The 21,832-nt window shown below is 42.2% G+C and overlaps 2 protein-coding genes across 4 annotated transcripts in view; one reads left to right on the top strand and one right to left on the bottom strand.

Moving 5' to 3' along the window:
* Positions 1-3,246, bottom strand: part of Adk (adenosine kinase) — a 382,119-nt gene extending 378,873 nt beyond the window's left edge. The window contains exon 1 of the mRNA XM_032917960.1: positions 3,137-3,246. Within this exon, the coding sequence (XP_032773851.1) occupies positions 3,137-3,198 (62 nt within the window). The 5' untranslated portion in view covers positions 3,199-3,246. The remainder of the gene's footprint in view (positions 1-3,136) is intronic.
* A 128-nt stretch (positions 3,247-3,374) lies between these two features.
* Ap3m1 (adaptor related protein complex 3 subunit mu 1) lies at positions 3,375-21,693 on the top strand. Of its 3 annotated transcripts, none has more exons than XM_032917902.1 (9): positions 3,375-3,394; positions 10,335-10,610; positions 11,432-11,603; positions 15,285-15,422; positions 16,246-16,331; positions 17,084-17,217; positions 18,118-18,325; positions 19,282-19,426; positions 19,824-20,462. In XM_032917902.1, the coding sequence occupies exons 2-9, from the start codon at positions 10,338-10,340 to the stop codon at positions 19,922-19,924; spliced, it is 1,257 nt and encodes a 418-aa protein (XP_032773793.1). In that variant the 5' UTR covers positions 3,375-3,394; positions 10,335-10,337; the 3' UTR covers positions 19,925-20,462. The 3 variants fall into 3 exon arrangements, with proteins under 3 accessions (XP_032773793.1, XP_032773791.1, XP_032773792.1); XM_032917900.1 differs by lacking the exon at positions 3,375-3,394 and adding an exon at positions 3,403-3,709 and having other exon boundaries at positions 19,824-21,693; XM_032917901.1 differs by lacking the exon at positions 3,375-3,394 and adding an exon at positions 3,688-3,953 and having other exon boundaries at positions 19,824-20,765.
* Positions 21,694-21,832: the final 139 nt, after the last annotated feature.

The raw sequence follows: 21,832 nt of genomic DNA, 5'->3' as shown, positions 1-21,832 counted from the left end.
AGTTTTTCACTCTTAACAATACTGACAATCTCCATCATATAGGGATGTCTTCTGTACTGTTAAGATGCCCAGAAGCACCTTTATACATTAGTGGGAGCATCATGATAGGGGAGCAAAACAAGGAAATCTCGATAGCTGTCAGATGTGATTTACAAAGGGATTCGCTTGGTGGACCCGAGCCTGCCTCTGCCTCCAGACTGCTGGGATTAAAGGCATGGGCCACCATGGCAGCTTGTTGCTTGTTTTAAATTACATTTAGTTGTTTGTTTATTGTCCGTGTGCCTGCACCGAGTGCAAATGGCCTGTCTTAGTTAGGGTTTCATTGCTGTGAAGAGACACCGTGTCTATGGCAACTCTTACAAAGGGAAACATTTAATTGGGCCTGGCTTTTGGAGGTTTAGTTCATTATCATCATGGTGGAAAGCATGGTGGCCGCCAGACTGGAATGGTGCTGGAGAAGGAGCTGAGAGTTCTAGTCTTGATCCATAAGTGACAGGAGAATACTAAGGCAGTATGCCTAGTTTGAGCATATGAGTCTTGAAAGCCCACCCCAAATAGTGACACATTTCCTGCAACAAAGCCACACCCGCTCCAACAAGGTCATACCTCCTAACAGCACCACTCATTATGGGCCATTCCTATTCAAGCCACCACATGGGTCCTGGCTCTGGATCGACCCAGCTCATTAGGCTCTCGGCAGCAAGCACTCTTCCTCTCTGAGCCATCTCACTAGCTCTCTGGCAGCATCTTTAAACTTTACTCCATGTTCCTTCTAAGATAAAATTCCCCCTAGTTAAGAATCACTTCCCTAGGCTGGAAGGATGGATGGCTCAATGGTTAAGAGCAAACTGCTCTTCCAGAAGAGCTGAATTTGGTTCCCAGCACCCACATCAGATGGCTCTCAGCTCTCTTTAACTCTAGATTCAGGGCATCCAAAGCCCTCTTCTGGCACACAAGTGTGCACATTCACACAAACACACACATATACACATAAATAGAAATAAGAACTATTTCCCTAAAGATAACTGACAACTTCTCCCAAATTCCTAAATTCTTTTCCAAACCTCTATAAATGCTTTTATTAATTGACTTGTCCTCCACGGAATCTATACATTAAACTGCACTCACAATTTATAAGCTGTTAAACAAAATGTATTAACAGTTAAACAAAATTGGTAGAAATCTCTTAACTGCCAGGAAAATCATAAGAGTAATCCAGTCTAAATGCACTCTCATTCAGCAATCCTTCATGAAAGGTAAACTAGGGTTGGGGATTTAGCTCAGCGGTGAGAGCGCTTGCCTAGGAAAAAGGCCCTGAGTTCGGTCCCCAGCTCGAAAAAAAAAAACCAAAAAAAAAAAAAAGAAAAGGTAAACTAATAAAAGGAGGAACAGTCGACTCAAAGTTCTCTGCATAGCATTAAAGAGCTGTGTCTCCATAGTCAAAATGACTAATCTTTGAACTTCGCCTCTGCAGAAAGCAGTAGGTTAGCATTCTGGGAAGTGAACTTTATTTGACTAAATTATTTACAATTTTAAATAGACAGATATGTGGCTGTTCCATTTTTGATAAAATTGAGATAATTATAGAAATGGTCTTACCAGGTTGTAATGGCATTGAGTTAAAATATGTAGAATGCGACTGGCATGTACATATCTAAGTATTAAACATTACCATGGATCATTTAAAGAGAAACCAAAGCATGTCTTGGATGTTGTGCAAACACACTAGAACAAAATAATAAGCCTGAACCTCATGCCCTAGGTTCAAATTTTCCTTCCTTAAATGTTTTATTTGAGCTTCCGCACCTATAAAATTTGATTAATCCCTGCCTTTCTTTCATAGAGGCTTTTATACCATTACTTCAGATGGTAAGCACTGTTAAAAGGGATCATCATTATATACAAACTATTACTTTTATTAAAAGAAAATCTAAGGAGACAGTATCTGTTTTATTTAGTGGGGAGGGGCCAGAGAGCAACAGAAGAATAGGTTCACTCCGTCCACCATGTGGGTCCTGGAGTCTGACTGAACTCAGGTCATCCGACTGGGCAGCAAATGCCTTTATCTGCTGAGCCATCCCACCGGCCCAGATAATCTAAAATTTAAAATAAAACATCCTCAGTTGGTTTTGTTTCTCATGTTTTACGTTTGTAGTATTAGACATGCACAATGACCTAAGAATAATAGGCATACAGTAAAGCCACTAAAAGGGATTTGGTCATCACCATTCCAACCAAGAACATGATTTGGGACCCCCAACTAACCTTTTCTTTTCAGTTGTGAATAAATGTTGTGAATAAACTCTCTTTTTGAACATGATAAAGAGATGTTGAAAGAAATGGAATTTGTTTTGTATAATCAGTAAGAGCCCCACGGTTTTAAATCAGTTTGATGCGTCTATTTTTAGTAGCAAAATCACTGCCTTCCAATGAACACTTCAAAGTCATCAGACACTGAACGCGCCGGACTTTATACTTATTAGGAAGAAATTTCTTTTTAACAAACGGCTTTTTATAAGTGAAAGTCGCAACACCAATTACATGTGCGTCAGGTATTGGGAGAGCTCTCCATTCCTATCAAATATGCAAAGGGAAAAAAAGAAAAACAAACAAGAACTTTTCTAACCAATTAGCCAAATGCTACCCTCTGAGGTGAATTGGGGGTCCCTGGGGTAAGGGGGTCTCCAAAGATAATTTCAGAGAGCTGACAGAAAAGGTCAAAACGCTCTGCAACGCCTACTGAAAAAATTCCAAGAATGTTATCTTTTACCAGGGTCCAGGAGGCGCCGGGCGCCTTCCCGCTAAATACCCTAGGAAAGGATGCAGCTCCAAATAGGTCCTTTAGGGTCGCGCTAGCGCGGCCGGAGATGGCTCGCACGTGGCGCCAGAGGAAGACTCAGCCCCCGGGCCAGGTGCTCTGATTGGTCAATGGCTGCCAGGGCCGAGTATGCACCTGAGCAGAGTCCAGAACCAGAGGGCACTGAGGGGAACAGCAGCCACGCGGGCAACTCCCCGAGCTGCAGATCCTGCGGGTTGGCCCCACGAACGCAGTCACCATCCAGCTGCGCCAGCCCACGCGGGCCTTGGCTCGCTGCAAGTGCCGTCTCCCTCCTCCCCCACGCAGGGCTGCTCTCACCTCAGCGCTTGTGGCGCTTCCACCTTGAGCTTCTTGGGCTTCGGCTCGTCCGCAGCTGCCATCTTCGCACTCTCACCGCGGTTTGGCTCTGCCGCGCGTCCCGCCCCTCAGCCCGGTGGCCCCGCCCCTCCGCTCGTCCCCGCCCCCTTTCCACTAAGCCCCGCCTCTCTGAACTCCGCCCAATCCGTGACTCTGGTCCGTCACCATTGGCTCTACGCGCGTCTGAAGTCCCTTCCCTCCAGGACCTCATTTACTACGGTAAGGGACCCAAGACGCAGTTAGGCTGCGGGTGAGCGCCTGCGCTCAGGGAATGCCAATCTCCCTGTTCCTCCAGACCCTGAGTAATGTGGAAGATTCAGAGCCTCAACCTCCGGAGACACCGTGCCTCTCGCTGAACGCCTTTCCGCTCGTTGTTTCTTTCTAGTCCCGCTGACCTCCTCGGCGCCTCGGAGGCTGCTAGTCAGGCAGTCTGTTGGGCACTCCAAGCGCGGGGTCCTCGCGGCTTTCTCTGCTGCTTCAGCTTCGGTTCAGAGAGGACCCGGCACCGAATCACTGACTCGCCCAGGTGTCGGGGTGAGTGTGAGGGCGGGGAGTCTCCGGGTTGGAGACATCTCAAAAGCCGGGGAACAGACTGCATAGCTCCGGCTCGGGACTCTCTCTGGGGCTCCAGGAGTGTCCTGCTGCTGTGCACCAGGGCCGCGCCTTCCCCCTCACACACGGGCTTCCTAGTCAGCTGGGCCGGAAGGGAGCGGTGCACCTGCCACGTAGGGTTCTCGGACCCTGGACCCCAGGCGCGAGAAATGACATCTACAGTGAGGTGGGGTACCGATGACTTGAACTTGTCAGCCCCCAGGTTTGACCGTGGAGGGCAAATCCCCCGATGACGCTAAGAGAACGCTCTCTTTATAGGGTGGTGCCTGGACTAGCTAGCCTGGGATGGGGAGACTGTGAGAAGGGTGTAGCAGCTTCTCATGAGACAGGTGACAGGGCTGTAAACGGAAAAGGCGGCTTGGAGTATGGAAGCGTGATGAGTGGATGAATGGATGTCATGGATTTGTTTGGTACTGAAGCTTTAACTTCCTGGTTGAGAAGTCGGGTCACTCGAAAAGCTTTTTTTTTTTTTTTTTCTTTTGCGTTATCTATTTGAGATTTTGACTTGGAAACATTACACAGAAGAAAGGAATTTTCTGCAAGCAAATATATAAATCTCCTTCCTTTGTATTGAAAAAAAGAAAATGTGCCCCCTTTGTTTTTAGAGAGGACAGGACCTTTACCTTCCCACTGCTATTACCTTCTGTTTCTCAGTGCCTTCTGTCTTTTAAACTTTATTTTTGCATTTACTTGCTTGTTGTGTTGTGTGGCATGCCACGAAACACATGTAGTAGAAGTCAGAGGACAACTCCTGGGCTACAATTCTCTCCTTCCACTATGAGGATCTTAGGGATCAAACTCAGATCCTTAGGCTTGATAGCAGACACTTTTTTTTTTTTTTTTTTTTTGATGAGCCATCTCAGTCTCCTTTTCCTACTTGCTGCTTCTAGCTAAGAACCATACTGCAATGTCGTTGCCAACATCCTACTGAGTTATCACCAAAATTACTTTAGCCAAGATCGCCGATGTCCATTTGACATCCAATACGACAATCATATATTCTTGGTATGGATTTCAAAAGAAAAAAAGTCTTGGAGCTGGAGAGATGGCTTGCCAGTTAAGAGCACTAGGTGCACTTTTGGAGGACCCAGGTTCAAGTCCCAGCCCTCACACAGTGACTAACAACTGTCTGTAGCTCCAAAGCCATGGGGATCCTACTTCCTCTTCTGGCTTTTCTGGGCACTGCACACACAATGCACAGATAGACATGGAGACAGAGCACCCTTACAAATAAAATAAAAACTTTAAAAAAACAAACAAAACTACTTTCGAAGCAACAAAAGTTAAACCCTTTTTAATGCCTAAGACATAGATGTACTTTAAATAGGCATATGTTACTCCTTTTTTTTTTTTTTTCTAATTTGTGTGACCTCGGGTAGGAGATGATGGGGAAGAGATGGCTTAGTAGTTAAGAGCACTTGCTGTCCTTACGGAGAACCCAAGTTCAGGTCCCATTACCCACATTGGGTGGCTCTTAACAGCCTATAACTCCAGGGAATGTGGTGTACTCTTCTGGCCTCTGCAGGTCCCTGCATGCACATGGCATATACTCACAGAAGTACATACAAAACTACATCCAGAAAGTATAGGGTTCTGACCTGCCTGAGGTGGGTGCTGGGAACTGAACTCTGTTCCTCTGCTGAAGCAGTGCATGGTTTTAATCCCACCCCCTGTATCTCCAGCTTCAGGAGATCCACCAGCCACTCCTGGCCTTCACAGGTCTGCACTTTAAACATTCACAAACCCACAGCAAATACACATAATACACATTTAAATTATGGGAAAAAAGACTTCTCAAACAATCTGTAGGGAACAATATGGCTGGCCGAGGGGGGAAAGACCGGAAATTTAAAAGATCACTGGTAGCCAGAAATTATGGCATATACCTTTAATCCCAGCACTTGGGTGGCAGAAGCAAGCAAACTCGTGAGTTGGAGGCCAGTCTGGTCTTCAGAATGATTTCCAGGACAGCCAAGGTTACACAGAGAAATTCTGTCTTGGAAAAAAAAAAATAAAAGAAAGGAAAATTGTAAAAACCTTTTTTGAGACTTATTTTTATTATTTTTTGTATTACTTGGGGTTTATTTGTATTATTGTATGTGTTTGTATGTGAGTGTGTATACATGACTGCCGTGCCTATGGAAACAAAGGGTAGTAGATCCCTGGAGCTGGAGTTATGATCTGCCTGATGTAGGTGCTAGGATTGAATCTGGGTTGGTTGGTTGGGTTCGGGGAAAGGGGGAGTTGTCTGGGAGGGGGGGTGTTTTGTTTGGTGTTTTTGTTGTTGTTTGGGTTTTCAAAACAAGGTTTCTCTGTGTGACCACTCTGGCTGTCCTGGAATTTGCTTTGTAAACCAAGCTGGCCTGGAACTCACAGATATCCCCCTGCCTCTTCCCTTGAAGGTTCGACACCAAGCCCAGCAGAATCTGGGTCTTCTGTAGGAGCATGTTTAACATGCTCTTAACCAGTGAGCCATCTCCAATCTGGAAAAAAAAACAAAAACAAAAAATAAAACAAAACACTTGTATTCATCTTTTTAAATCCTCACAACTTGACTTCTTTGTAGCATTCTTCTAGAAATAAGTTAACACACTTTAGATACTAAAAATCTCCCACAATCCTTCCCCATTTTAAAAATTCTGCTTCAGTTCCATCTTAGGGTTTGTTTTTTTTTTTTTTTTAGTTCCACTTCCTTGACGCATCTGCTACTCAAATACTGGTTTTTCTTTCATAAATGTTTCTTGCTGTGTTCATAATTTCTTTGAATGTAATTCTTTATAATTCCCATTAACAACATACCACTAGACCTGAATACAGTGATTTAATTTGAGTCATATGTATTAGGAATTGGGTCAAATTATGTATGTATGTCAAACTGTTTCAGCCTTCATCTTATTTCTGTACACACACCCAGACTTAAATACATTATTTCTCAAAGCCTGTCCAAATCTCATTGTCCATTTTACTCCATTCTCTTGTTAACCTTCTAGTCCAGGCTCCAAATAGGGCAGTGCCTGAAAAGGCCAGAAGAGGGCACTGGGCCCCCTGGGACTAGACTTACAGACAGTTGTAAGGGTACTGGGTGTCAAGCTTTGTCCTAACCTGCCAAGCCATCTCTCCGGCTCTGATCCATCACTTACCTCTTAACTGGTGTCACATAGTTTGGTGCAATCTTATCCAGTTTCCATAGTGTAATTAGTATAATCTCTCTAAAAATGTAAATCGGATTTACATATTTTCCCTCAAAATAATAAAACATTAAGTTACCTGTGATTACACTGAGAACAATAAATAAGGCAGGCCTTGCCCCATGACCAGTGACTGTTGTCGTTTCGTTACCTTTCTTCCAGCATTTCTTCAACCTTAAGAGTTGTAAAATTTGTTTTGGATTTCTTTCATGTTTTCTTTTTGTATGTGTAAACCTTGATGATTCCAGTAGTTCTCTCTCTTTCTCCTGTCATAGGAATTGCTTCTTACTGTATTTGTATTTGCAACTAGATAAAAGCATAGAAATGTTTAATTCATCATCATATCCCCAAATATCTAATATATAAAATATAGAACAATTCATTGAATGGGGAAAAAATGATTGATTTTGGTTGAGAATCAGAGGAGCAAAATCCTTCTTGGGGTATCGTTTCATATTTGTATGTGTGTTGAGTGAGAATGTGTGTGTGTGTGCGCACGCACGTGCTGGTGCATGAAACTGCAGAGGTCCCCATTTGTGTGTGGATCAGAGGTTTAAGTTGGGTGACTTCCTCTGTGGTTCTCCATCTTGTTTCCTGAGGCAGTCTCACTGAACCTGAGGCTCACCGACTAGCTAGAATAGCTAGCCAGAAAGCCTGTCACCACTCCCCAGTGTCCCACCCCTACTCCACCATTAGAGTTACAGAAAGGAACCACCACCTCCTGTTTTGCTAAGGTGCTGGGGATCCAGGTCCTCACACTTACACGGCAGGCTCTTTACTGACCTGATCATCTCCCCATCTCCCATTCTCTCACTGTATAGATCAGCCATTCTGACCGAGCCAGCAGGCTCTCCAGGGCAGCAGTGAGGATTAGAAAGAAAAAAGACCATCAGACAACATTTAACATGACTCCAGCCAGTTTTGAGGCTGAAGCATGTGTTTTATTTTCCTATCTGCTTTTATACCACTTTATTTACATGCAGAATAAGATCAGTTCTGGGTCAAGGAACAAGCAAGGCTCCTGTAAACACCTTTCTAGGAGGTGTTTAGTCTAGTTTAGTCTAGCGGCTAGTCAGGATGACGAAGACTAAAGGACTGTCACACATGCTTCTGCTGAGCCTGCTGTGAGAATGCTCTTGCATTAACTCGATCTACCCCATTCTGTGCCTCCTTTATGCTCTGTGCAGAAGGAACCTTGGGTGTGGTGAATGACTGTAGTCCCTGTTACTTAAGATGCTGTGGTAAGGGATAGCCTAAGGCCATGAATTTAGCAATGTAAGACTATCTAAAAAGAAAAAGACATACTTGACTTCCAAGGATATTTTGACTATTGTAATTGTCAGGAAGAATTCACACATAAAGAGGATCCATGAAGCAATTACACTACAATCAAAACTCGGATGGTGTGATTTGCAATTCAGAAATTACACACACACACCCCACACAGTTTGTGGTGGTTGTCCCTGTGTAGTTTTCTAAGAGAATTCAATAAAGTAAGGAACAACATAACTGCAGCTATTAAAAGCATAAGTGGCTAAAGAAATAGGATAATTTATTCTGCTTCATGGGGCGTTGCTTCTTATATACATTAGGCACTTGGTCATAATATGGATAATATTATTGGAGGTTAAACTAGGTTTTAAAGCCAAGTGCTGTTGAGTGCTGGAAGTGTTATGCTCTCATCTCAGCACAAAGGATAACAACAGTAAATCCACTGACTGGTTTGACTACACAGCATTCTGAAACGTGAACTACTGCCAATAAAAACAACTTTGGTGGAAACTTTCCTGGAAAGACTTTTTCACCGGCTTAAGAAAGTGAGTGGAAATCTAGCTCTAAAATAAAGAAACCAGTCAAAACAAGCAACTGTCTTAGAGAGGGTTGTGATAATGGAGTGCCACTGCGTTCCAGGGGCCTAGTGTTTTAAGATAACCTGTGTCAATTCTTTTTTTTTCTACTCTAATCAATTAAACTTTCTCATCATAAAAACAAGAGCATGTTTTGGTTTCTATGCGGAGCATACCCTCCAACTCTCCTCATAAAGCAAGCCAGAACAGCACATTGACTATAGTATCTACCGATAGTGATATCATGACCAGATGTCAGTATGATAAATGCCATGGCCAAAAGCAACTTTTGAAGAAAGGGTGTATTTGGCTTAACCGTCCTAATCATAGTTGTCCATTGAGGGAAGTCAGGTCAGGAAATAAAGAAAATGCAGAGGCAGGAACCATGGAGGAACAGAGGAATGCTGCTTAGTGGCTTACTCAGCTTCTCACACCACCCAGGACCACATGTCTAGAGCTTATACCACCCACCATGGGCTGGGTCCTCCTGTATTTATCATTTATCAAGAAAATGACCAACAGATATGCCCACAGAACAGTCTAATGGAGAGAATTCCTCAATTAGACTTTCTCTTCCAGATTTACCTAGATTGTGTCAAGTTAACAGAACTAACTGGCATATATTGTATATTATACTGATTAACTATCTTGTGTTAAATAAACTTGCATTCTTGGAATTAACTGTATTTTTTAAAAAATAGTTGCTGAATTTTGTTTTCTAGAATTAAGAACTTTTCCATCTGAGTTCTTAAGTAATATTAATCTGCTATTATTTACATTGCCTTTGGTTTTTATGTCAAGGCAATGTGACAATGATATTTTTTCATTTAACATATTTTTATTATATTCTTTCTCCTTCCTCTACCCAGGTCCTTCCCTCTTCCCTACCTTTCCAACTTCATGTTCTCTTCCCTTAAAAATGAAAAGGAAGAAAGAAAATCAAATAAAAAACACAGTAGGACAAAAAAAAAACCAAAACAAAACAGAATGTGTATACATACATTCACACATACACAGTCATCCTTGTGTTAGCCAACTACTCCTGTGGATGGTGCCTACCCTACCCAGTGATACTGTATTGGAGAAAAACAATTTTCCCTTTCCTAGCATGTATCAGTTGCAAACACTTCTTGGTTAGGAGTAAGACTTTGTGTCTGTGTCCCTTTCTCTACCCTGGGATTTTTGTCTAGTTTGAATTTGTGGAGGTCTTTGTGTGGTGTCAGAGTCTATACGAGTTCTTATGTGTATCATCTCTGTTGCGCCTGGAAGATATTGTTTCTTTCCTTGGAGTCTCCACCACTTCTGATTCTTGGACTCTTCTCTCTTGTACACAGTTCCCTGAGTCTTGAGGGGAGGGGTTTGATAGACCTCCTATTTCAGGCTGAGTGCTCCAAAGTAACTCTCTGTGCATCGTCCAGTGGTGAGTCTCTGCATTCACTGCCATCTACTGCAACTGTGCATTTTCAGAGTACAATAAGTATAACCTCCAGCCCCCTTTGTTTTCCTTCACAGAAAATGATCCACAGTCTATTTCTCATCAACTGTTCTGGCGACATATTTCTAGAAAAACACTGGAAGAGTGTTGTAAGCCAGTCTGTGTGTGACTATTTCTTTGAAGCTCAGGAGAAAGCTGCTGATGTTGAAAATGTACCACCTGTCATTTCAACACCTCACCACTACCTCATTAGTATCTACCGGGATAAGCTCTTCTTCGTGTCTGTGATACAGACTGAAGTGCCACCTCTCTTTGTAATTGAGTTTCTGCATCGAGTTGCTGACACTTTTCAGGTTTGTATCTGTCAAACTGTTGAAACTAAATCACCCAAGATAGTTCAAGGAGACAGACAGACAGACAGACAGAGACACACACACACACACACACACACACACACACACACACACACACACACACACACACACACACACACACACACACACACACACACACACACACACACACACACACACACACACACACACACACACACACACACACACACACACACACACACACACACACACACACACACACACACACACACTGGTTATTGAAGTTTCTGTGTACTTCTGACTTCTCTTTGTAACTAAACATATCTCATAAACACGTGCAGAGGGTATACGGTAGCACACATCGCCACTCTACTCATTGTTTTTTATGTGCGGCAAATTATATCATGAGGAGACAGGAGTGCCCTCCAGCAAGCATTCTCTGGATCATCGCAAAGTTTTTATTGATCGTGAGATCCTTTATATTTCTGTTGTCTATTTCCTATTGTTTTGACGAGTAAACCAAATGGCTTAAAGCTCTGTAAGTGTTTGGGTGTGGGTTAATAGGGCAAATGAAGTTTATGCCTCACATTCCAGATTAATGTCTCAGTACTTTCTGGCATGATATAGTAGGAATCAGCTCAGTATAAATACAATAAGAAAATATTGAAGAGAAATGTTAGGACTTCCATAGAGAATTTTTTTCAAGCCTATATATTTCTAGCCTCATTAACCATGAGTTAACCTACTATTAGTTTACTCCAGTAGTTTACAAAGGGGATTAAGAACAGCAAGCCTTCCTCCCTGCCTTCTCTTGTTCAACACCATGACTGTTTTGTTAGGACTACTTTGGTGAGTGTTCAGAGGCTGCAATTAAGGATAATGTGGTCATAGTGTATGAGCTCTTGGAAGAAATGTTAGACAATGGATTCCCACTGGCTACCGAATCTAACATTCTGAAAGAACTGATTAAACCACCAACAATTCTACGTTCTGTCGTCAATTCTATTACAGGTATGAAAAATGAAAACACTGCTAGGAACTGATCCATTGAAACTGTATGAACAGCTCATTTTGCTCATATGACAGACTATTAGGACAGTTCAGTTTGGCCAAAATTAAAGTTACCAATAATGTTTAAATGAATGTATATCTCTTCTCTCTCTCTCTCTCTCTCTCTCTCTCTCTCTCTCTCTCTCTCTCTCGGTGTGTAAGTGTGTGTGCACATGAATGCACACATGCCATAGTGTACACATAGAGGTCAGAAGACAGAGTTGGTTCTCCCCCTCTACCACATGCAATCTAGAGATTGAATCAGGTCCTAAGGCATAGCATCAATGCCTTTACCCACTGGCCCATCTGGCCAGGCCCCCTTTTCTTTTGGGGGGTGGAGAACAGTAACAGAAACAGATAATATGTCAGGTGCAGCTCACATGTGTAATCATATCACTTGGGAATTGCTAAGTTCAGGGCCAATTTGGTATATAGAATGAGAAATTTGTTTTGTTTTGTTTATTGAAAGAGGCTCAGTCTTGAAGGACAAAGGACTTTTAGGGTTATACAGCTCATTTTCCTGTTGCTGGGTTCAATGCACAATACTTCAGTAAAGAAAAACTAGTCAGTAGAAAATTAGATCATTAGTAGATGTCATGCATATTGGGCCTTATGCTTTTTTATAAATAAGCTTTCAATTGGGTATAATTCTAGACCATATCTAGAAATTCAGTATATTCAGATCATCCTTTGATTAAATCTACAAAAAGCGGGCGTGGTGGCACAAGCCTTTAATCCTAGCATTCAGGAGAATTTGAGACCAGCCTGGTCTACAGAGTGAGTTCCAGGCTAGCCAGAGCTACATAATGGGATTCCATGCAAAAGAAAAAAAAGTCTAATAAAGGAAGATTCTTACTGAATGCTGTATACCTCTCCAGCCAAATCTCTGGTTGTCCTTTTAACGTTGGGGAATTACACTCTGGGAAAACGGTTTAAATATCTAAACATTTTAAAGAGCACTGTGGTATTTCATGGACACTGTAGTGAGGCACTGCAGATCTCTCACAGTACTAAGTGTGTTTAGTGGGGGAAACAGCACAAACTTGATAGATACATAGGTAGGTAGGTAGGTAGACAGACAGATAGAGAGATAAGTAGGTAGACAGACAGGCAAGCAGACAGACAGAGAGAGAGATATTTACAAAGAGAAAAATACTAAAATGTTCACATTGACTATTTTTAGCTAAGGAGCCAGCCATCCTTATTTTTGCCGTATACGTTTTAAAATATGTATTATGAATGTGTGCATGTGCATGGAGGACATTAGGCGTCATGTTCTGTTGCTCTCACCCGAGTTCTTTGTTGAGGAGAAAAGGTCCTCTGAACCTAGAGCTAGGTTGGCTCCCAGCCCTAGCCATGTGTGGCACATAGCCACATCCATCTTTTTATGTGTGTCCGGGGATCTGGCAGGTCCTCATGTCTGTATAGCAAGCACTTTTATCCACTGAGCCATCTCTCCAGCCCATTTCATACTTTTTAACTTTTAAGAAAAAAAATGGATAGGAAAAAATTACTAATGTGTAATGTAAAACTATAGCATGGGATGATGACATATAAGAGAATTGTTCAGGCTGGATGTGGTGTGCACACCTGTAATCCCAACTACTAGGGCAACTAAAGGAGAGCAGTTGTAAGTTCACGGATACGGAGTCTTGATTATTAAACTAAAGCCCTGCGTCTGTTTCCTAGTGCCACACCTATGTACACATACCAAAGAATGGTTCAATAGTTGAAGTAATCTTTCTTGAACTACCAAGTGGCCCTAGCACAGGACCCAGCAGAATCAGTAGAATGTGGAGTAAGATAAGTAAGAGCACTTATGAGGAAAATACACATAAAGTGGGAGGCTGAGCTGTGTCAGCCCCTCGAGCAGAAGTAGAGCTGTTCATAACTGAGCGCTGAAGGACATTCGGAGAAGGTGCAATTGGCCTACGCCTCTTCCCGTCCCAGCAGGACAGGAAGCCGAGATGGGAGAACACTTGTGCTGGGGCTAAACAAAACATTTAACTTTTATCAGAAAACAAGCAGGGAGCACTAAAGGTTTCTGAACAGGGAAATAATATGATTAAAGCAGTGTTTTTCTAAAACACTTGGAAAGTAACAGGCTGGAGACAGGATCACCAGCAATAAATAGACTAAAACTAATGTTAATCTTGTTAGCTGCACACACTTCTCTAGCATTTGGGGGGCTGATGTGGGAGGATCCCCAGTTCTAAGCCATCCTGGACTATACACATTCCTTGTCTTTAAAAACTAATCTAGAGTGGAATGTATTGTGTTGCTGTGTAGCCAAGAATGACTGAATTTGCAATCCTCCTGCCTCCACTTCCTCACAAGTGCTGGGGTTAAAGTACACACTCCACCATTCAATGCTGGACTTAAAACAAAAGGTTTTATGCATTCTAGGCAAGCACTCTGCCTGTTACATCTTCAGCCCTGAAACCATATTTTATGTTTATGAGGTGCTTTTGTGTGTATTTTGTTTTGTCTTTAGAGACAGCTCTCCTAAGCAGCTCAGGCTGGCTTTAAACTAGTGATGCCTTGGACTCCTAAGTGTTAGAATTACAGGACTGTGCTCCATGTCTTGTTTCCTGTCCTAATTTTTTATTTATTGCTTTATGAAAACGGGTTTTACCGTGTAGCCGTGCGTGGCCTGGAACTCACTCTGACCAGGCTGGCCTCAGACTTCCTGTTGTCCTCTTACTTTGTCTCTCAAATGCTAGGATTACAAATTCCAGCCCTACTCCTGGCTTTACAGCTGTAAGAAAATCATAATTACCAAAATAGAAACACATTGGTAAATGCTACTTATGGGGGGACTATTTAAAGAAACATGCCTAAATGTTAACAGTACCTGGTGTTAGTAATAGGAAACAGATTTTTGTTGTTGTTTTATAAATTTACTGCTTTTTACTGCTATGCAAATGTGTTACTTCTGAATTAAAATGTAAACTAAACAAAATGTTTAGTAAATCTCAGTGGAAGGGTCTCTGTTGAGATAACCATACATACAGTTTTCCAGGAAGCTAGTCAGATGCTGAACATTAGATAGACTGACTTTAAGAAAGGAGTTGGGCTTTTTGTTTGTTTTGTTTGTTTTCTTCGCTCTGTTTTGTTTCTGCGGTGCTGGGATTGAATACAGAGCCTTGCACGTGCTAGGCAAATGCTGTGCTGTAGAGCTGCATTCTCAATGCTGATTTAAAGTGGGAGTCAACAAAAGTATGTGCTGTGCCTGGGAACTCCACAGAGAGTGGCAGTGCCTTATGTAGAGGAGCCAGGTTCTCAAGTCTTCTCAGTGGACACTTCTCATCAGCAGGGGTGTGAAGTAGCCAGCCCCCTTTTCATTGCTGGCAGCAGGACAGAACTCTTGTTGAACCACTGGAATTAGGTCAGGTTACTGCTAATAAACAGGAAGCAGAAGAAAAATGAATGCCTTTATCTTGGTCTAACTGGTAGACACAGGGGCGCATGGCCTTTCTCTGGTCTCTGGTGTAGAATGTGCCTCCAGCATTCTAGAGCCCATCACAGCTGCTATGAAGGAAAATCCAAACATTAAAGTAGAAACTAAAGCATTCTTTTCTTTTCATAATCTTTCTAATAACCTTGCACACACCCACTGTAGCTCTTCTTTTCTAATCCTAGGCAGTAGTAATGTTGGGGACACGCTCCCCACTGGGCAGCTGTCCAACATCCCGTGGCGTCGAGCAGGTGTAAAGTACACCAACAATGAAGCCTACTTTGATGTAGTCGAAGAGATAGATGCGATTATAGATAAATCAGGTAACTATGTACATGTGGTCTTCTGGGGAAAACTTCAGTCAATACAAGTTGAATGGAAAACTGAAATAAATCCCTTAGCAGGAGTTTTTCAGCAGAGAAACATTCATTTTCTATGATGTATAAATTCTTTTGTTCTGCCCAAAGGCTACATGTAATTATCACAACTACTGGTTGAGATATTGCCAGATGTTTCTAAGTCCCTCTTGCAGTTACTCATCTGACAGGTATTACATATCTGTGGTACCCATGCTTCTCCACTCTGTATAGCGTTCCTGCTAAAGGCCTCTTCTGGTTGGTTTTAACCAGAAAAAGCATTGGTGGTAAATATTAGAATCATAAAGTTTCATTTTTGAAACCTCTCATTCTATGCTCACAATGTATACACAAAGCCACCGAGACTCAGAACTGTGTGACCTGCTCAGCCCCATACAACTAGTTGGTATATGGGAATGGGTGACAGGTATTGTCTTGTCTTCTCCCCACTCTAGCCCAAGCCTATAACTTAGTCCATTATGTGAAACCTGCTTCATCTTTAAATTGTATCAAAATACTTTAAACTTCTGTCCAAATAACCTTACACAGTTGACTCTCTAAAGGTTTGATCTTTCTTAGAATAATTATACTCTAGCTAGTTAGGTGTAGCCAGTAAGAAACTGTTGAAACTGGTGTAATAGGTCTGAATCCATCCTCTGTCCTCTCGCCTGTCAGTGAGGTGCACAGCCTGTGAGTCTGACAACCAGAATGTATTTCCATTTCTAGATACAGTGATATCTCTAGAGAGGACCCAGATTCCATTAAGGTTATCAGCTTTTTCTTTCTTTAGGATCTACAGTCTTTGCAGAAATTCAAGGTGTCATTGATGCTTGCATTAAGCTGTCTGGAATGCCTGATCTCTCTCTCTCTTTCATGGTAAGTTATGATCTGTTCTATAGTCCCTTGTATGCATAATACATTTGAAATGCTAAATGATGTGATAATTGCTGAAATAAAATTGTTATCTAAAATTTTACTTATGTCGTATTTATGTGTGTGTTTGACTTGGCATGCATTTGCCAGGGCAGACATGTGGAGATGAGAGAACAACTTCTAGGAATTGATGGTCTCCTTCTACCATGAGGATCCTAGAGAGCAAACTCAGATCCTCGGGCTTGGAAACACCCTCTACCTTCTAAGTCCAGCCCTGGAGTGTATATGTTAGGTTACAAAGGATTACCCCAGGAATATTCCTAGCATAGCTTTCCAGACAGTAGTTGACAGGTGAACATGGCCTTGATGGAAAGGTCAGAGAGATGTCTTCACCTAGAATATGCTAGAACTGGCTGTGGATTCGCTGTCTGGCTTTTGTGTCTCCACTGTTGTTTTTCCTGAGGATTGGCTTTGCTTGTGCAGGAGGCCATTGATACTTGCATTGCTTTAGATGACACACTGCTGCAGACAGCGGAGAGAAGTGTGTTCTGCTTCCGTCTCTGTTCCCAGTGTCTCTTGACTCTTGAAGCTCCGTTTTCATCGATGGTTCCATAGTTTATAACCCTCAGGGAAAGTGATGTATGTAAAATGTTTGCAAACTCTAACAGGTTACAGCACTGTAAGGTGATTTAGATGTAAATCCTGTCGTCATACTCCTTATAGTCTCTGCATATGGCTTTTTCTCTTCCTTACAGAACCCAAGGCTTCTAGATGATGTCAGCTTCCACCCATGCATCCGGTTCAAACGCTGGGAATCTGAGAGAGTTTTGTCATTCATTCCTCCCGATGGAAATTTCCGACTCATATCATACCGCGTCAGCTCACAAAAGTAAGTTAATGCATCAGCTAGCATTTGCAGACACAGACAATTTGAATAGGATTCCCAGTTCTCGTTTCACCTTTACAGTTTCGTGAGTTTATCAATGCTCCTTTAGCCCTGGCTCACCTGGAGACCTAGTGAGAACTGGTAATGATATGTACCCAAAACAGTTAGTGTTTCTGAACCTGGAAGTGTAGAAAAGTAGTGAGAGAGAATAAGTTAAAATCTATGACTAAGAACAAGCCTTTGGACTATGCATGACCTGGGCAAACCAGGAACTCAGTACCATAGTCACTATGGTCTGTAAACTAACAAGACAGGAAACCTAAGACATCCAAACGACCTGCTTCAAGTCACCGTTCTCTACACTGAGTTTGGGTTTCGAGGTGGTTCTTGTTTTTAAAACGGTGTCTTAACTTGTTATCCAGGCTAGCCTCAAACTCTGGATCCTCCTGCCTCAGCTTCTGCCACCACATTCAGCTTGCATTGAATTTTAAAGTTTAACAGCTGTAGATAACTTGTCCCTTAAAATTTCAGAAAACATTGGGGTAATAAAACAAAACTGAAGCTTTTTTCTGAGAAAATATTTCTTAGTGCTTTAAATTTTTTTAATGGGCTCTTTTTTTAATTTTTTTTTTAACTATAACCCTTTATCTCAGTTGTTTATATGGTATTTAAAGGAGATTTCTGTTTTGGTTTATGTATTTGTACCACACCATACAGTTCTAGCACATTGGTACCAGAACTTTAATGTGCTCAACAACCCTAGTGCATAGCCTAATCTGCTAGGATCTATGGCCCTGTGGCACAGTTACAGAGATCATGGGACACATACTACATCTAGAGTGGTCCCATACCTCTCATTGTATACCTAATGTTCTTTTGTATCTTTCTCTCTGTCCTTTTTAGTCTAGTGGCAATTCCAGTGTATGTGAAACATAATATCAGCTTTAAGGAAAACAGCTCTTGTGGTAGATTTGATATAACAATTGGACCAAAACAGAATATGGGAAAAACGATTGAAGGAATCACAGTGACTGTTCACATGCCAAAAGTTGTGCTGAATATGAACCTGACACCAACACAAGGCAGCTATACATTCGATCCCGTCACCAAGGTACAGGCATTTGGAATCAAGAATGAGACGTGTTCTGCTGTCTGTTTTGTGGTTGTGGGTGGAGGTCATAGTAGTTAGGAAGCAGGATCCTTACCTTGCTTACACATCTTTAGCTAAGGGTTTTCAGAGATCTAGACAAGATGGTTTTCCCTCAGCTCCCTTGCTTCCTGCTTATGTAGGAAACGTAAGTTTTCAGCAGAATAGAGTACTTGATAAATGCGGTATGCTGTTTTGTTTTTGTTGTTTTGTTTGAAATGGGGGAGGAGAAGGTCTTACTTGTAGCCCAGGCTGGCTCAAAGCTACTTGCCTTTGCTCTATGCTTAGTAAAAAGCATGTTCTACCACTCTTAACTGAGAAGGTGTGATGATTTTTTTTTTTTTTAAATAAACTCATAGAGCATTTTTGAGACAGTTTCTTGATGTAGTTCTGGCTGTCCTGGAACTCACAGACACTCTTGCCTCTACTTTCAGAGTGTGGAAGTTAAAGGCATAGGACATTAAAAGATCCTCTAACCTTGGGGCTGGAGAGATGGCTCAGGGTCTAAGAACATACACTGCTATTGTAGAACAGTCGTTTGGTTCCCAAAAACCATGTTTGAGGTACACAGTTGCCTTTAACTCCAGCTCCAGGGAATCTGACACCTTCTTCAGGCCTCTTAAGATGTGTCATCTTAAGAATTCAAAGAGCCTCTCTGGGGACCCAGTAAGTGTGAGCAGGCGAGTCCACATCCTCAGTCAGCCCTTCACCAGAACTGCAGCCATGTTTACATCATTGCTCAGGCCCACACAGGCCATTTTGCTGTAACTGAACGTTTGGTGATTAGAACAGAAGCCAATTGTCTGTTCCAGGCTTCTCCTGTTTTCCAAGACACTGCTTCATTTTGTGTAGTTTATACCATCTGCTAACCTCTGAGCATGTCTGTAACAGTTCAGATTTTTTTCTCATGTCTTTTTAAGGTACTAGCATGGGATGTGGGGAAAATTACTCCACAAAAGCTCCCAAGTCTTAAAGGACTGGTAAATTTACAGTCAGGAGCACCCAAGCCAGAAGAGAACCCAAACCTCAACATACAGTTCAAGATCCAGCAGCTTGCTATTTCAGGTAACAACACACTTGCTGTGCATTGTGGGAAATTGGGGATAGGAGTGTAGAAAAGCTAACACAGGAGCAGCAGCAGCCATTTGGGAGCACAGCTTATCTGACGCTCTTCCATCACACATAGCTCACCTCGCCTTCATTCAAGAGTTGGAGAAACTGTCATTTGTGTTCACGAGAGTGGAATTAGCTCGTTTCGTGAGCATGTTTCTGTCCACAGGGGCATCTTAACTAAGGCCATGCTCCCTAGAGGACAGCATGTGGGTACTAGAAAAGGGATATTGTTTCCAAAATGATGAATGGAGCACTGTGCAGGGCACATGGAGGGCACAGCGTTCATTGCCAAACAAGTACTGCATTATTACTCGGGTAGTAATTACTTGTTTCATTCTTTTTGACACAGGCTTAAAAGTGAACCGCTTGGACATGTATGGTGAGAAGTATAAGCCATTTAAAGGAGTCAAGTATATCACAAAGGCCGGAAAGTTCCAAGTGAGGACATGAGAAGAGGCCAGACTTGCTCAAGATCAGTTTGTTTTGCAAGTGTCATTGCGGTTTCTTACTATTAGGTACCAAGTGGGTGGGAATAATATAGAGCATCTGGGTCAAGCTACCCTGCTAACAAAGTTGCTTAGTAATGATGTAGGCTCCTCGGGAGCTTTAAGCTAAGGAAAGTTTTCTAAAGACTTAGCTTATTTTGTATCTTTTCACTTAGGAAAAGGTTTAGGTGATTTTTTCCATGGGGGCCACCAGCTGAATGCTGCCCATGGTAACAGTCAAGGCAGAAGGCTACAGTGATAACCTCTCTCCTAAAGCAAGTGAACTGGTCTCATCTTCCAGCAGGAACTGTCTCAGTCTGTGAGGTGTCAGCTGTAGCCAAGGGTCACACCTTCTGATCTTAGCCATCTCAATCAGTGTCTGTCCCAAGAGAGGAGATTGCCCCACCCCAAGAAGTTTACAGAAAACTGCCTCTTCAAGTGTTTGCCTTACTCAGCTTTTCACTTGTGCCATTAAGCAAGCACTGTAGCAAAAGCCACTTCCACATGGCCCAGGCAGGGAGCACTGCAGCTCCATGCTCCATTCTCACTGTACTTGGTATTATATTTTTTATAAATAAGATTTTTATGTAAAGCTCAGATTTTGATTTACAAGGACCTTGCTGCAGTAAATATTCCATCAATCTTGTGCCACCAGTTCAGCTGTTAGATAGCACAGTCAAATCATTTGCATCAAAAGGGCAAATACTTTATTAAGATAATGAAAGGGAACACTACTTCTGCTGTTAAGACACAAGTGTCTGTGCTTTTAAACAAATTCAAGTAGTAAAAGAGAAAATCAAGCAAAACCTTTGCCATTCTCGTGTTTTATTAAAGCTTTATTTGATGCCACTAACCTAGTTTGCTTGAAACCCCAGTTTAACAAAGGGAAGGAAACATGCATTTCACTGTTACTCTTCTCCATCTTTTATGCTGTTGTGCTTAAGTAGTTGAGTTTGCCTGTGTGCCTGCAGAGCGCCTTTTCGTACTCCATACATCGCAAGGCCAAGGGGATAACACCTTCTCCAAACTGTCAAATGTGGAGGAAGCACTTAGTGTGTCTGCTGAACTGTGTACATGGAAACAGTAACAATTTATACTAATTGATCTTTACACTTGGAAGCCGGTCCTTCTGCGTCTTCGTTTGGAAATCCTTGTGCAATGATTTTGCCTCATCAGACAAAAGAAAATGGAGGAAGACAAAAATGCTCGCCCTTCCTAGCCCCTTGTCCTTTGTCCTTCCTTCCCTTGCTAGGTCACGTTCTAGGCCCGCTCCATGTTGGAGTGCCAACGATGCGGTAGCTCTGCCGCTGTGGCCCCATCTAACAAGGCCAACTGTTGCAAAACTTCAAGGAGACACTTCTTGAGTAACCAACTGATTGACAATTTTAAGTCAAAATACAAAATATCTATTCCCTTTGACTAAGATTAACCAATCTTAGTTCCACTTCTAGTTTTACTATCTTGTTCCACCTCCAAAGCAATCACACCAGTTCTAGTTCTTCACAGTCCTTTACCTCACAACCATACCTAGAACGCACAGCTTCCTTGCTGTGCAGTCCTCTTGTCTGTCAGAGTAGAGCATATACCAAGTGTCTTGTGTCCAGGAATTTCTGCTAAAGTAGCTAATCAGACTGCATTCTTTTACTGTTAAGTTGTTGTATTTATTAATTTGACAGAACTCAATAAGCCCTTTCTCTAGTTCTGACCATAATGTTAATAAATATATGAGAGCAACCTACTGATTTTTTAAGTTTGATTGTTAGTGGAATAGTCTCATATTCAGGCTGTATTAACACCGGCTACACTGGATGAGTTTCTTCAGTATCATAAAGTGTTACAGTTGCCTAAAGGACATTCAAGAGTCTTCTTCCTG

This window comes from Rattus rattus, chromosome 12 (assembly GCF_011064425.1).
Source record: "Rattus rattus isolate New Zealand chromosome 12, Rrattus_CSIRO_v1, whole genome shotgun sequence".
In the NCBI taxonomy this organism is placed as follows: domain Eukaryota; kingdom Metazoa; phylum Chordata; class Mammalia; order Rodentia; family Muridae; genus Rattus; species Rattus rattus.
Note: the sequence above shows the minus strand (reverse complement) of the source record. Positions and strands in the feature narration are given on the sequence as shown.

Excerpts from the sequence above, each read along its gene's own strand:
- Ap3m1 (XM_032917900.1), top strand. The coding sequence starts at position 10,338 with ATGATCCACAGTCTATTTCTCATCAACTGTTCTGGCGACATATTTCTA. Across the intron at positions 11,604-15,284 it reads TGTCGTCAATTCTATTACAG|GCAGTAGTAATGTTGGGGAC; the intron begins GTATGAAAAATG and ends TTCTAATCCTAG. Across the intron at positions 18,326-19,281 it reads CATTCGATCCCGTCACCAAG|GTACTAGCATGGGATGTGGG; the intron begins GTACAGGCATTT and ends TGTCTTTTTAAG.